General features: G+C 41.9%; 1 protein-coding gene across 1 annotated transcript in view; it reads left to right on the forward strand.

Annotated features, from left to right (window-relative positions):
- The first annotated feature begins 2,865 nt into the window (after positions 1 to 2,865).
- DPYSL4 (dihydropyrimidinase like 4) overlaps positions 2,866 to 14,327 on the forward strand; it is a 91,617-nt gene continuing 80,155 nt past the window's right edge. The window contains exon 1 of the mRNA XM_082266720.1: positions 2,866 to 3,205. Coding sequence (XP_082122846.1) covers positions 3,167 to 3,205 — 39 coding nt within the window. The 5' untranslated portion in view covers positions 2,866 to 3,166. The remainder of the gene's footprint in view (positions 3,206 to 14,327) is intronic.

Consider the following 14,327-nt stretch of genomic DNA (forward strand, 5'->3'; position numbering starts at 1 on the left):
AATGGTGAAAAGTGTTATTTGGCCTATATTTCTATTATTATCATTTTGTTTTTATTGGCAATAATAGTGGAAGATTTTTAATTACTATTGATAGCAGTGTACTTAGTCGTATATTATTATTATTATCAGTAAATGGTATCTAAAATGTATTATTTGTATTATTAGCATTAGTGATGGAAGATTGTTTATTATTATTGGTAGCAGTGTAGTTAGTGATATATTATTATTATCAGTGAATGGTATCTATTTTTTTTTTTAATTGTTTGTATTATTAGCATCAGTGGTAGAAGATTGTTCATTTGTATTGGTAGCAGTGTAAATAATTATATATTATTATCAGTGAATCATATTATATTTTTATTTGTATTATTATTAGCACTAGTGGTGGAAGATGTATAATTATTATTAATGGTAGTGTTAGTAGGGGTATATTATTAGGGGTATATTAATAATATTACTGTTATTATTATTATAACCTATTTTTATTATTATGGTTATTATTTTGAGCAGTTTTGATGGAAGGTTGTTAACTATTATCATTTGTAGTGGTGTAATATTATTACTAGTAAATTGTAGCACTTTTTTGTTGTTATTAGCAGTGGATTGTGTCTCTTTTTTTATTATTTGTAATAATTATAGCACTAGAGGTGAAAGATTATTAATTAAAGTTGGTAGCAGTTTTAGTAGTGGTAAATTATTAATATTATTATTACTATTATTATTAGTGGTAGTAGTAGTAGTACTGCTAGATGATATCTCTTTTTTATTAACATTGGCAGGAGTGTTGTTTAACTGTATTTTTGTTATTATTATTGTTATTATTATTATTATCAGTACTGAAGGTGGATTATAGATTAGTAAAAGAGGAAGTAATTTACCATAATTTGGAGGAGTATACAATCTCTTTCTGTGTGTGTGTATATATATATATATATATATATATATATATATATATATATATATATATATATATATATAAATAAATAAATAAATATATATATATATATATATATATATATAAATAAATAAATAAATATATATATAAATATATATATATATATATATATATATATATACACATACGGTATATGTATATATATATATATATATATATATATATATATATATATATATATATATATATTTACACATAATAATTTGGGTATATATATATATATATATATATATATATATATATATATATACTTTGTGGGGGGTATTAAACTTTGTGGGAGGTATGTATATATAATACTTTGTGGGAGGTATGTATATATATATAATACTTTGTGGGAGGTATGTATATATAATAAATGTGGGAGGAGGTGTATATAATATACTTTGGGGGAAGGGTAACCAGCAGAAAGTTAACTTGGGCTGATGTACTTCTTATATAACAATTTTACATAATTCCAAATTGTTCTAGTTTCATAAATAGTCCAGGTAATATTATATATATATATATATATATATATATATATATAGAGTAAAGAATATCACAGGAGGAAGTAATTGGTTCTTAAACTGGCTATACATAATACAATCAGATTGCACAATCTCTCTATTTACCAAAACTATGTATGTATTATTGATATTATTAATATTATTATAATAATACAGGATTTATATAGCGCCAACAGCTTGCGCAGCACTTGGAGAGGCCTAAACAATCCATTCAATTTCTAACAAATCAAGCAGGCCATTGAGCTACATGGTTGCTAGTAGATCTAAAGAAGATTGGGCAATGGGATTGTAGCGTGTATGGCCACCTTTAATGTGCATTGATTATTAGTAGTAATATCTTGGTGTATGTTCACTTGGAACCAAAGTTGCCAATACATCTGCCACGAGCCCTTGCAAGTATATGGCACCTGCCTGGGCTGTAGCGGGGTATACAGGCAGGAGTCATAGTGCAGCTCTCTATAGACATTGGTGTAATGTATGGTGTAATAGATGTGATATCCATGGATTTTATGTTGGGTACAGTAGATGTGATCTAGAAGAAGGATGATGGGCTGCTGGGCTGTGGCTGTGTATGGCGCCTGCCAGGGCTGTAGCGGAGTACACAGGCAGCTCTCCATAGACTTGGATCTATTGTCGGGTATAATAAATGTGAACTTCATAGACTTGGATGTATTGTCGGGTATAGTAGATCTGATAGGGAAGGATAGCGATGAGTTGCTTTGGGGGATTATGGCGCCCGCTAGGGCTGTAGCAGAGTACACAGGCAGCACTGTATAAATCTGGATGTATTGGGTATATAATAGAAGTAATTTGATGATGTACACCGATACAGCCCTTGCAGGAGCCATATTTAGGTCTCTGGCTGTATATGGCTCCTGCAAGGGCTGTAGATGTGTAGGCAGGCAGTATATAGATGGAGGGATGATGGTGGGTTGCTGGGCTCTGGCTGTGTATGGCTCCTGCATGGGCTGTAGCAGTGTACAGAGGCAGGCAGTATAGGGATGGAGGGATGATGGTGGGTTGCTGGGCTCTGGCTGTGTATGGCTGCCACAAGGGCTGTAGCAGTGTACAAAGGCAGGCAGTATATAGATGGAGGGATGATGGTGGGTTGCTGGGCTCTGGCTGTGCATGGCTGCCCCCTGGGCTGTAGCAGTGTACAAAGGCAGGCAGTATATAGATGGAGGGATGATGGTGGGTTGCTGGGCTCTGGCTGTGTATGGCTGCCACAAGGGCTGTAGCAGTGTACAAAGGCAGGCAGTATATAGATGGAGGGATGATGGTGGGTTGCTGGGCTCTGGCTGTGCATGGCTGCCCCCTGGGCTGTAGCAGTGTACAAAGGCAGGCAGTATATAGATGGAAGGATGATGGTGGGTATGCTGGGCTTTGGCTGTGTATGGCTCCAGGCACTGACTGGCATCCTATGTCTCTCCTCTCTGTCTATTGTCTGTGCTGGGGGGTGGGGGTGGGGTGGGCTGGATCGTGGCCCTAGGAGAGGCCCCTGGCTGGAGCTTGCAGGATGAGGCTGGCATTGTAATGAAGGAGTCGGGCTGACAGCTTCTTCCAGTGCAGGGGGAGCCACCGAGCCTGTGACAACAAAAAGAGAGGAGGGCACCTCCCCCACCCCCATCCACACAATAACACAGGGAGCCTCGGAGCCCAGGACCCCCCGATCTGCTGGACACAGGGGCCCCCACACCCTGACAACATGTCCTACCAGGGCAAGAAGAACATCCCCAGGATCACAGTAAGACACAGGGGGGAGGGGGGCAGGGATCCATTGCAGACAGCCATGATAGTTCTGGGATCTTCTATGCACTAATGCAAGAGATCTAGGGGGTCTGTGGGGGAGGGGGGGGGGGTGCTCTGTGTACTAAGGGGGGACCCTTATTTGTATCTCAGCCAGGGGTTCCTATAACTAGGGAGCCTGTACACCCTGTATACTCGATGGTGTCTGTGGGTGACATTGATCTGCAAGGACACTACAATCTTTCTAAATGTAAATATTCTGTTTTGCAATAATGTCGTTTTCATCCGGTTTTATAATTGCATGTTTTAAGCTGCATCCAGGCCACCACTAAAAGCCATCACATCCACAACAATGTCACTTGGTTGTCACTAGCAGGAAAATAATATTGAAACTGGGTCAAGCATTTTCCTGCGCCAAAGATCCCAATAAATCTGTTCATTCGGCTTCATTACAAGAAATATGACTGTTTGTTAGCAATTATGTGACATGCATGGTATTACTAGATCATTAAACTAGAATGGTCCTGAGGAAAGGGAGGCTCAAATATATCACACCAGGCAAGAATCCTTATTTTCCAACAAAAAGTGATAGTTGTTTTCAGCAGGGTCCAATGAGATCTGAAAATAACAATCATATGGCTAAAATAAAGATAATCTTAGTGCTACAACTTTGGGAATTGTGCCTGATTAATAATATTTTTTTTCTACTTATTATTAAATATGTATATATATATATTGTATTGTATTATATATATATATAAAACAATAATTTTCTACTACTGTATTATATATATATAAAAAAATAATTTTCTACTACTGTATTATATATATATATACATATTTAATAATAAGTAGAAAAAAAATATTATTAATCAGGCACAATTCCACAATTCCAGTAGTAGCAATATATATATATATATATATATATATATATATATATATATAAAATTTGCTACTACTGTATTATATATATTGCATTGTTATATATATATATATATATATATATATATATATATTACATTGACATTTGTGGTATATATATATATATATGATAATTACATATATATATATGTGTGTATAGATGTATATATAGTATATATTTAATACATAATAATGACACACTTATATATATAAATATATTTATATATATATATATTTTTTATAGAGAGAGATATAGATATTAAGTGATAATTGCATTAATATATATATATATATGTATATACAGTATATATTTATTACATAATGACACACACATATATATATCTATATAAATATATAGATAAATATATATTAGAGAATATGCATTTAAGCATTGCTATGATCTGGCATTAAAAAAAAAAAAAAAAAAAACATTAATGGGCGGACTTATTCAATAATGCAGGACAGATTTACTGAAGACATCCTGCCTATAGCAACCAATCAGAAGGCAGTTTGTTTTACTACAGTCACTGAAAGATGTTTTTTAGTTAGTTGCTATGGGTGACTGCCCTTGCATTTGTATTTTTATTCTATTGATTTATTCATTTTTAAGCTATGCATTGATTATTTTATTTCACATTATTTTTATTTAAGTACAGGTGAGGTTCTCCTGTAGTTCATTTGGTGAGATGGTCGCTCCTAGCCCATAGGCTGATGCTGCTTTTCGTCATCTGTTTTGCTGTTACACATAGGAGATTCTGATTCTGAGACATCTCCTGGATGAGAACTAAACAATATCCACTGCTAGACCAATCTGCATGTGTGAATTGATTTGTCCCTATTTAATAATGTATTGCATATGGCTGTGATTACAGGCAAAGTGCAGGAGCTTACAGCAACAGTGCAGTAACCAATCCGGTTTCACCTTTAGGCCTCATACACATAGACATGACTCAGCATAAAGCGTAAAAGCGTAAAAAAAAAAGCATTAAGCGTAAAATAGCCAGCACTTATCCGTGCCCAGAAAACCATAGACGGTGGATATAGCTGGTTATATAAGTGACTGGCTGTATGTGGCCATACTCATGAACAAGCCAATGCCCCTGTGCATCAGTGTTTAGCCACGCATGCGCATACAGCCTATATCCCAAACAGGTGAGTCTTGCATTTAGAAAAATATATTGATGCACAGTAGCATCAATATTTACACAACTGCAGGCACATATAGCCATTCACTTATATGGCCAGCTATAAGCGATGCCCGCGGTTCCCCAAGTGTGGGAAAGTACAGGGAATTTTACACTTGAGCACTTTTGAACCTTATCCATGTGCATGAGGCCTAAAGATGAAACCTGATTGGATGCTGAGGGTTAGCAATGTCGTACGCTTTGCACTAAGGCTCACCATACACATTAAAATCTGAGCAGACAATTTCTGCACAATCAACCTTACAGTGGTCACACACTTTGATTGTATTATCTGATTGGTGTGCGATTCGATCCAAACAAATGAATCAGCAAACAATCAAATAAACAGAACTTGCCTTCTGAATTAGATTGGATTCAGGCAAGCTGTGTTGATCTGCATGGGTGGAATATTTTTGTTACATGTTACATTCATGAATTTGATCCTATTTTGATCAATTCGTTTGAGAGGTTGCATGGTGAAAACAGAGATGTGATCAATAATTTATGATCTTCCAACTATAGATTGAAATCCACTTCCCTGTGTGTGATATATCCATCAAATGGGCTATTGACCATAGACTGATTATTACTATCAGGAGAAATCAATCAGAAAAAAAAAATGATCGTTTATCAAAGCATGTATGATCTATCAAAGCTATATTACATACCTTTGATAGATCATACATGCTTTGATAAACAATCAGTTTTTTTTTATGATTGATTTCTCCTGATAGTAAAAATCAGGACTTACCTAAACTATCCAATCAATTTGTATCAGGCAGGGCCTTGGTCTACAAACTTTTTGGTGGATCTAGAGGAGATCGTACAATCAAATTGTAACATATCTTGTAATGGAGGTACTCAGAAAAGAGGAGGAGCCAAGATCGCTGGCGGGGGACCCCAGAGCAGGAGGTTCAGGCTGCTCTGTGCAAAACCATTGCACAGAGCAGGTAAGTATAACTTGTTTAATATTTACAGGGAAAAAAGGCTTTTTATTTATTATTATTTTTATTTGTTTTAAATAATTTTAAGGCAACTGTGCGGCAAATAGGATGTAAAAACAGACGGTTGATCTATGATTTTACCAACTCCTGACTGCCTACTGGTAAGTTACATAGCCAGCAGCCATGTTTGCACACATTGCCATGGTGGCTTTGCAGTGCAGAAAGTTACCTACAGTGGTGGGACTTACCAACCATGCACTTTTCAAGTCAAAGGTACCATGCTAAGGCACATGTGCCAAACACAAGGCTCGCAAGTCAAATCCGGCCCACCAGGCCATTTCATGTGGCCCTCGCACCCTTCTGCAGCACCTACTTGTCTCTACCCCCACCTTGTCTCAGCAGTCGGCAGCAGAGAAGAAGATAGGACTCCTCTGCCAGATCCTGTGCTTCTCTGTGCAGCAATGGAGAGGTTCGTCTCTGAAACCCCCCCCCCCCCCACCACATCTTAGCAGTGGGCAGCAAAGAGGAGGACAGGTCTCCTCCTACAGATCCTGAGTCTCTTTGTACAGCCGCAGCCCCCCCTCGTCTCTGCCCCTACCTTTTCCCGGCAGTCAGCAGCAGAGAGGAAGAAAAAACTCCTTGGCCAGATCCTGTGCTTCTCTGTGCAGCCATGGAGAGGTTAGTCTCTGCCACCCCCACCCCATCTTAGCAGTGAGCAGCAAAGAGGAGGACAGGTCTCCTCCTACAGATCCTGAGTCTCTTTGTGCAACCGCGGCACCCCCTCGTCTCTGCCCCCACCTTGTCCCAGCAGTCAGAGTCGCAGCAAAGAGGAAGACAGAACCCCACCACTAGGTCCTGCACTTTTCTGTGCAGCCACGGAGAGGCTTGTCTCTGCCCCCACCCATCTTAGCAGTGGGCAGCAAAGCGAAGGACAGGTCTCCTCCTACAGATCCTGAGTCTCTTTGTGCAGCCACGGCACCCCCTCGTCTCTGCCCCCACCTTGTCCCAGCAGTCGGAGTTGGCGGCAGAGAGGAAGACAGAACCCCACCACTAGATCCTGCGCTTTTCTGTGCAGCCACAGGGAGGCTTGTCTCTGACCCCCACCCCATTTTAGCAGTGGGCAGCAAAGAGGAGGACAGGTCTCCTCCTACAGATCCTGTGTCTCTTTGTGCAGCCACAGCACCCTCTTGTCTCTTTCCCTACCTCTGTCTCAACAGTCAACAGCAGAGAAGGAGACAGAAGTCCTCCGCCAGATCCTGTGCTTCTCTGTGCAGCCACGAAGAGGCTCATCCCACCCATCTCAGCAGTTGGTAGCAAAGGGGTGGACATATCTCCTCCTACAGATCCTGAGCCTCTCTGTGCAGTCCCAGCACCGCCTTGTCTCTGCCTTCCGTGTTCTCAGCATGCAGCAGACTCTGGCAACTGATTCCAGCCCTCCTCTGGTCCTCCTCCAGACAATGTACTTCCTGATTTCCATCGTCGACACAACTTCTTCTTCTTAGCAGCACATGGTAAGGAAGGTGCACTGTGATGTAATGGAGGGTGGGGGGCTCTTGATATCTGATGAATGGGAAGGTGGCATGCTCTGGAAATCTAGTCTTACAGATACAACTGGCCCAATGAGGGCAACCATAATGCTGATGCACCCGTGATAACATTTAGTTTGACACCCCTGGTCTAAGGTATGCAGTTGCAGCACAGTCCAGCCTCAATGTAAAATCCCACCCAAGGATAATAAAAAAACACGGGCATTCAGAAGGCAGCATATAACCTCCTGATCCTCCTGTCAGCTGGCTCTAAACTGCTTCTAAAAAATGATCCACCACAGATCGCTTTTCAGAAGTGTTTACAATCCTGACGCACCCGTACAGGAGACCTAATAGCAATACATAACTGTGTGGCTGATATATATTTTTCCATAAGGTTTGACATTTTATTACTTATTCAGGGAAAGCGCTCAGTAAATATCTTCTCCTTCCGGGTATGAAGGAGCAGATTGGCTCCAAGGATGCAGTGCTCAGGCCTGAGGAACCAATCACCAGGCTCAGAACACTGTCACATGAGGAAGAGGAGGAGGAAGAAGCAGCGGTGTGTCAAAGTTCTGTGTAAGCTCCATGCTTAATGGTGTTAATGGGTTAATTTGATTTGGATTCAACACTGTGACAGAGCAATGGAGTGATGGGAAAGGTTAAAGTGCTTCTAAAATCAAAACATTTTCTACTTTAATTCTTTGCATTAAGCTAAAACCCTCCCCACTACTTGACCCCCTCCTTAACCACTTTAAGACCGGAAGGATTTGTCCCCTTAATGACCAGGCCCTATTTTGCAATTCAGCACTGCGTTACTTTAACAAACAATTGCGCGGTCGTGCGACGCTGTACCCAAATAAAATTTACGTCTTTTTTCCCACTAATAAAGCTTTCTTTTGGTGGTATTTGATCACCTGTGCGATTTTTATTTTTTGCGCTATAAACAAAAAAAAGCGACAATTTAGAAAAACAATATATATATATATTTCACATTCTGCTATATGACATTCTCAAAAAAAAATAAAAAAATTAAAATTTTTGAACATTTTAGGCCAATTTGTTTTCTGCTACATAATTTTGGTAAAAAAAAATAGCAATAAGCGTATTTTGATTGGTTTGTGCAAAAGTTATCGCGTCTACTAACTACGGGAAAGATTTATGTCATTTTTATTGTTTTTTTTTTTTTTTTACTAGTAATGGCGGCGATCTGCGATTTTTTGTGGGACTGCGACATTGCGGCGGACAGATCGGACCCCTAACTGACATTTTTGACACTTTTGGGGGGGGACCAGTGACATTACTACAGTAATCAGTGCTAAAAATATGCACTGTTACTGTACTAATAACACTGGCAGGGAAGGGGTAACATTATGGGTGATGAAGGGGTTAAATGTGAGCCTAGGGGAGTGATTCTAACTGTGGAGGGGCGTGACTTCTGAGATGACCATAGAGACCTGTGTTCCTATATAGAAGGATCACAGGGGCTCTGATCATTCCAGGGAGAAGAACGGTCGGACTGACCGTACTTCTCTCTCAGCGGGGAGCGATCGTCGGTGTCAGGCGGCAATCGGAGCCGCCTGACCTGTGCATCGGCTTCCTCGCTGCTGAGTGGGGGTGGGAGCGTGCTCGCCCCCTAGATTCCCGCGCGCGACCGATGTACTACGTCGGTTTGGGCAGGAGAGCCACCCTGCCGCAGTAAATAGGCGGCGGGTGGTCGGGAAGTGGTTAAAAATGTAACTGGGCCCTGTTACGATCCAGCAGTGTTTCGGCTACAGCACCGCTCCTCTTAATTCTTTGTGGCATCGATTCTACAAGATGTTGGAAAAATTCCTCAGAGATTTTGGTCCATATTGACATGATGCAGTTGCTGCAGATTTGCTGGCTGCACATCCATGATGCAAATCTCCTGTTCCACCACATCCCAAAGATGCTCTATTGGATTGAGATCTGGTGAGTGTGGAGGCCATTGGAGTACAGTGACCTCATTGTCATGTTGAAGAAACCAGTGGTGAGATGATTTGAGCTTTGTGACATGGTGCATTATTCTGGTGGAAGTAGCCATCAGACGATGGGTACACTGTAGTCATAAAGGGATGGGCATGGTCAGCAACAATACTCAGGTAGGCCATGGCATGTAAACAAAGCTCAGTTGGTACTAAGGGGCCCAAAGTGTGCCAAGAAAATATTCCCCACACCATTACATCACCAGCCTGGGCCATTGATACAAGGCAGGATGGATCCATGCTTTCATGTTTATGCCAAATTCTGACCCTACCATCTGAGTGTCATCGCTGAAATCGAGAATCAGACCAGGCAATGGTTTTCCAATCTTCTATTATCCAATTTTGGTGATCCAGTGGGAATTGTAGCCTCAGTTTCCAGTTCTTAGCTGACGGGAGTGGCACCCAGTGTGGTTTTTTGCTGCTGTAGCTAATCTGCTTCAAGGTTCTATGTATTGTGCATTCAGTGATGGTATTCTGCATAGCTTGCTTGTAAGGAGTGGTTATTTGAGTTACTGTTGTCTTTCTATCATCTCTGCCCTTTCTCCTCTGACATCAACAAGGCATTTTTGTCCACACAACTGCCGCTCACTGGATAGTTTCTCTGTTTCGGACCATTTTATGTAAGCCCGAGAGATGGTTGTGCATGAAATTCCCTGTATATCAGCAGTTTTTGAAATACTCAGACCAGCCCCTCTGCCACCAACAACCATGTCATGTTCAAAGTCACTTAAAACGGATTTCCGGCCACAAAAAAAAAAAATTTTCAATAAACATACCCCTGGGACAGTCAGGGCTAGTGATCTGTCTCGGTTCGCACTTACCTGCAAGAAGAAATACTCACTTTTAAAATTTCTTCTCCAGCGTTGCCATCTCTGTTGTGGGCAGCTGAAGCCAGCGCGATCCTCTTCTGCGTCCTCTTCCGCGTCTTCTTCTCCCAGAATGCGCCTTCACTGGCCCCTCTCAATTACCTTGTAATTGTAGAAAGAAATACTCACCTTTCTTCCACTTCCTCCCTCGGCGGCCGTGGCCCGCGCCGTCACTTCCGGTTTGCAATGATTCCTGGGAGCTGAATGTCATCGCTCCCAGGAATCAATGCAACGGCACCGGCCCCTCTCGTCACTTCCGGTGCGGCGCCGCATTCCTCCACAACTTCTGGGCATGCCCAGAAGCTGTTTAGCAGGGAATGCGGCGTCGCACCGGAAGTGACGAGCGGGGCCGGTGCCGTTGCATTGATTCCTGGGAGCGATGACATTCAGCTCCCAGGAATCATTGCAAACCGGAAGTGACGGCGCGGGCCACGGCCACCGAGGGAGGAAGTGGAAGACAGGTGAGTATTTCTTTCTACAATTACAAGGTAAGTAAAAAAAAAAAATCCTAACTATCCAATTCTGTTTCAGGTGAGGAAAAGCAAGCGGATGGCCACAAAATCGATTATGTCGATTTTGTGGCCAGAACTCCGCTTTAAATCCCCTTTCTTCCCCATTTTGATGCTCGGTTTGAACTTCAGCAAGTCATCTTCACCATGTCTAGGTGCCTAAATGCATAGAGTTGCTGCCAGGTGATTGGCTGATTAGCAATTTGTGTTACCAAGCATTTGATCAGGTGTACCTAATGAAGTGTCTGGTGAGTGTATATAAATGTGCAACAGGCTGATCCTGGGGATTGTTTTTTTCCATTAAGCACAGAGTGTGGGTAATGTTTGATTATTTACTGTATATGCAGCCCCACAGAAGTATTCCTCTGTATATGTGTACATGTGTTTGTGCTGGGAGCGTTCTTCACTGCACGCTCCCAGCACAGGGCGTGGACTCTCAACCTGAACCCTGGGTCCCGTGCTAACAACCGGGAACTGGAAAGCCCGGTTCCTCACCTGATCATTGTGATAGCCTCTGATTGGCTATCACAATGATCAATCACTGTGCAGCCCAGCCCCCTTTTTTTGTTTTCTAAACCTTACTAAAACTGGTATACACAAAATCTCGAGCAGCTATGCATAGTAACCAGTCAGCTTCTAACTTCAATTAGGCTTCAACAATAAAACCTAGAAGCTGATTGGTTACTCTGCGCAGCTGCATGAGATTCTGTGTGCTCCAGTTTTAGTAAATCTCCCCCATTGCATCTTTTTCTTCTGCTAGAGGAGAAAAAAGTAATATACATACACTATATTACCAAAAGTATTGGGATGACTGCCTTTACACGCAAATTAACTTTAACCGCTTGCCGACCGCCGCACGACTATTTACTGCGGCGGTCAGCCCCTCACAGGCAAAGCGACGTAGTACTACGTCGCTAGCCTGTGAGGGTCTAGGGAGCGAGCGCGCGCCGACGCAGGCGCGCTCCCGCGCGGTCACGAACCCCCCCCCCCCCCCCGCGTTTGTGTGTGACCGGCAGACCCAATGTCCGCCGGTCACTCGCAATCGTCCGTTAGAGCAGGAGAAAGGCAGGCGGCTAATGTAAACAAGCCGCCTGTCATTCTCCCCCGGGTAAGAATGGTGATCAGACGGTTCTGCTATGTAGGACCGTTGATCACTGTTCCTACACCTCAAGCCACAGCCAATCACAGTTAGAATCACGCCCCTAGGAACACACACAGCCCCTCCCTCTCAAACAAAGTTAACCCCTTCACTGCCAGTGTCATTTTACAGTAACAGTGCATATGTATAGCACTGATTACTGTAGTAATGTCACTGGTAACCCCAAAAGTGTCAAAAATGTCAGTCAAGGGTCCAATCTGTCCGCCGCAATGTCGCAGTACCGCAAAAAAATCGCAGATCGCCGCCATTACGCGTTAAAAAAAACCCAACAAAAATGACAAAAATCTTTCCCTTAGTTAGTAAACGCAATAACTTTTGCGCAAACCAATCAAAATACGCTTTTTGCGGTTTTTTTTTTTACCAAACATATGTAGCAGAAAACAAATTGGCCTAAAATGTTAAAAAATTTGATTTCTACGTTTTTTTTTTTTTTTTTGGGGAATTTCATATAAAAAAAATTTGAAAAATATTGTTATTTTTGCAAAATTGTCGCTCTTTTTTTGTTTATAGCGCAAAAAGTAAAAATCGCACAGGTGATCAAATACCACCAAAAGAAAGCTCTGTTTGTGGGAAAAAAAGAACGTCAAATTCGTTTAGGTACAGCATCGCACGACCGCCCAATTGTACATTAAAGTCACGCAGTGCCGAATCGCAAAATAGGCCCTGGTCAGGAAGGGGGTAAAATCTTCCGGGGGTTAAGTGGTTAATGGCATCCCAGTCTTAGTCCGTGCCTGTAATATCGTTCAGCATGATTGCTTTGGTGGTGGGTCAGTGATGGTCTAGGGAGGCATATCCATGGAGGGACACACAGACCTCTACAGACTAGACAATGGCACCCTGACTATCATTAGGTATCAGGATGAAATCCTTGGACCCATTGTCAGACCCTACTCTGGTGCAGTGAGTCCTGGGTTCCTCCTGGTGCACAACAATGCCCGGCCTCATGTGGAGAGAGTAGGCAGCCAGTTCCTGGAGGATGAAGGAATTGATACCATTGAATGGTCCCAACGCTCGCCTGGCCTAAATCCAATAGAACACCTGTGGGACATTATGTTTTGGTCCATTGGACATCGCCAGGTTGCACCTCAGTCTGTTCAGGAGCTCAGTGATGCCCTGCTCTAGATCTGAGAGGAAATATAACAGGACACCAGACATCCGTCATCTCATTAGGAGCATGCCCCAACGTTGTCAGGCATGCATTCAAGCACATGGGTGCCATACAAACTACTGAGTACCATTTTGAGTTGCTGCGGTAAAATTTCAGCAAAATGGACTTCCCTGCTGCATCATTTTTTCACTTTGATTTTTGGGGGGTCTTTAAATTCAGCCCTCTGTAGGTTGATAATTTTTATTTCCATCAAACAATGTGACATCCTTTTGTTCCCAACACATTACCCAGTCCATATCAGTATAGATATCCAGCATGAGATTTTTCCCCATTGAAATCTGATGTGTTTTTAAAGTGTTCTTTTAATTTTTTGGAGCGGTGTATAAACTCACTATCCACTTTATTAGGTACACCTTGCTAGTACCGGGTTGGACCCCCTTTTGCCTTCAGAACTACCTTAATTCTTCATGGCATAGATTCTACAAGGTGTTGGAAACATTCCCTCAGAGATTTTGCCCCATATTGACATGATAGCATCATGCAGTTGCTGCAGATTTGTTGGCGGCACATCCATGATGCGAATCTCCATTCCACCCCATCCCAAAGGAGCTCTATTGGATTGAGATCTGGTGACTATAGAGACCATTGGAGTACAGTGACCTCATTGTCATGTTGAAGAAACCAGTGGTGAGATGATTTGAGCTTTGTGATATGGTGCATTATTCTGGTGGAAGTAGCCATCAGACGATGGGTACACTGTAGTCATAAAGGGATGGGCATGGTCATCAACAATACTCAGGTAGGCCGTGGCATTTTACAATGCTCAATTAGTACTAAGGGGCCCAAAGTGTGCCAAAAATATATCCCCCACACAATTACACCACCAGCCTGAGCCAT

The sequence above is a fragment of the Pelophylax lessonae genome (genome assembly GCF_965119305.1).
Source record: "Pelophylax lessonae genome assembly, chromosome: 9".
Classification (NCBI taxonomy): Eukaryota; Metazoa; Chordata; class Amphibia; order Anura; family Ranidae; genus Pelophylax; species Pelophylax lessonae.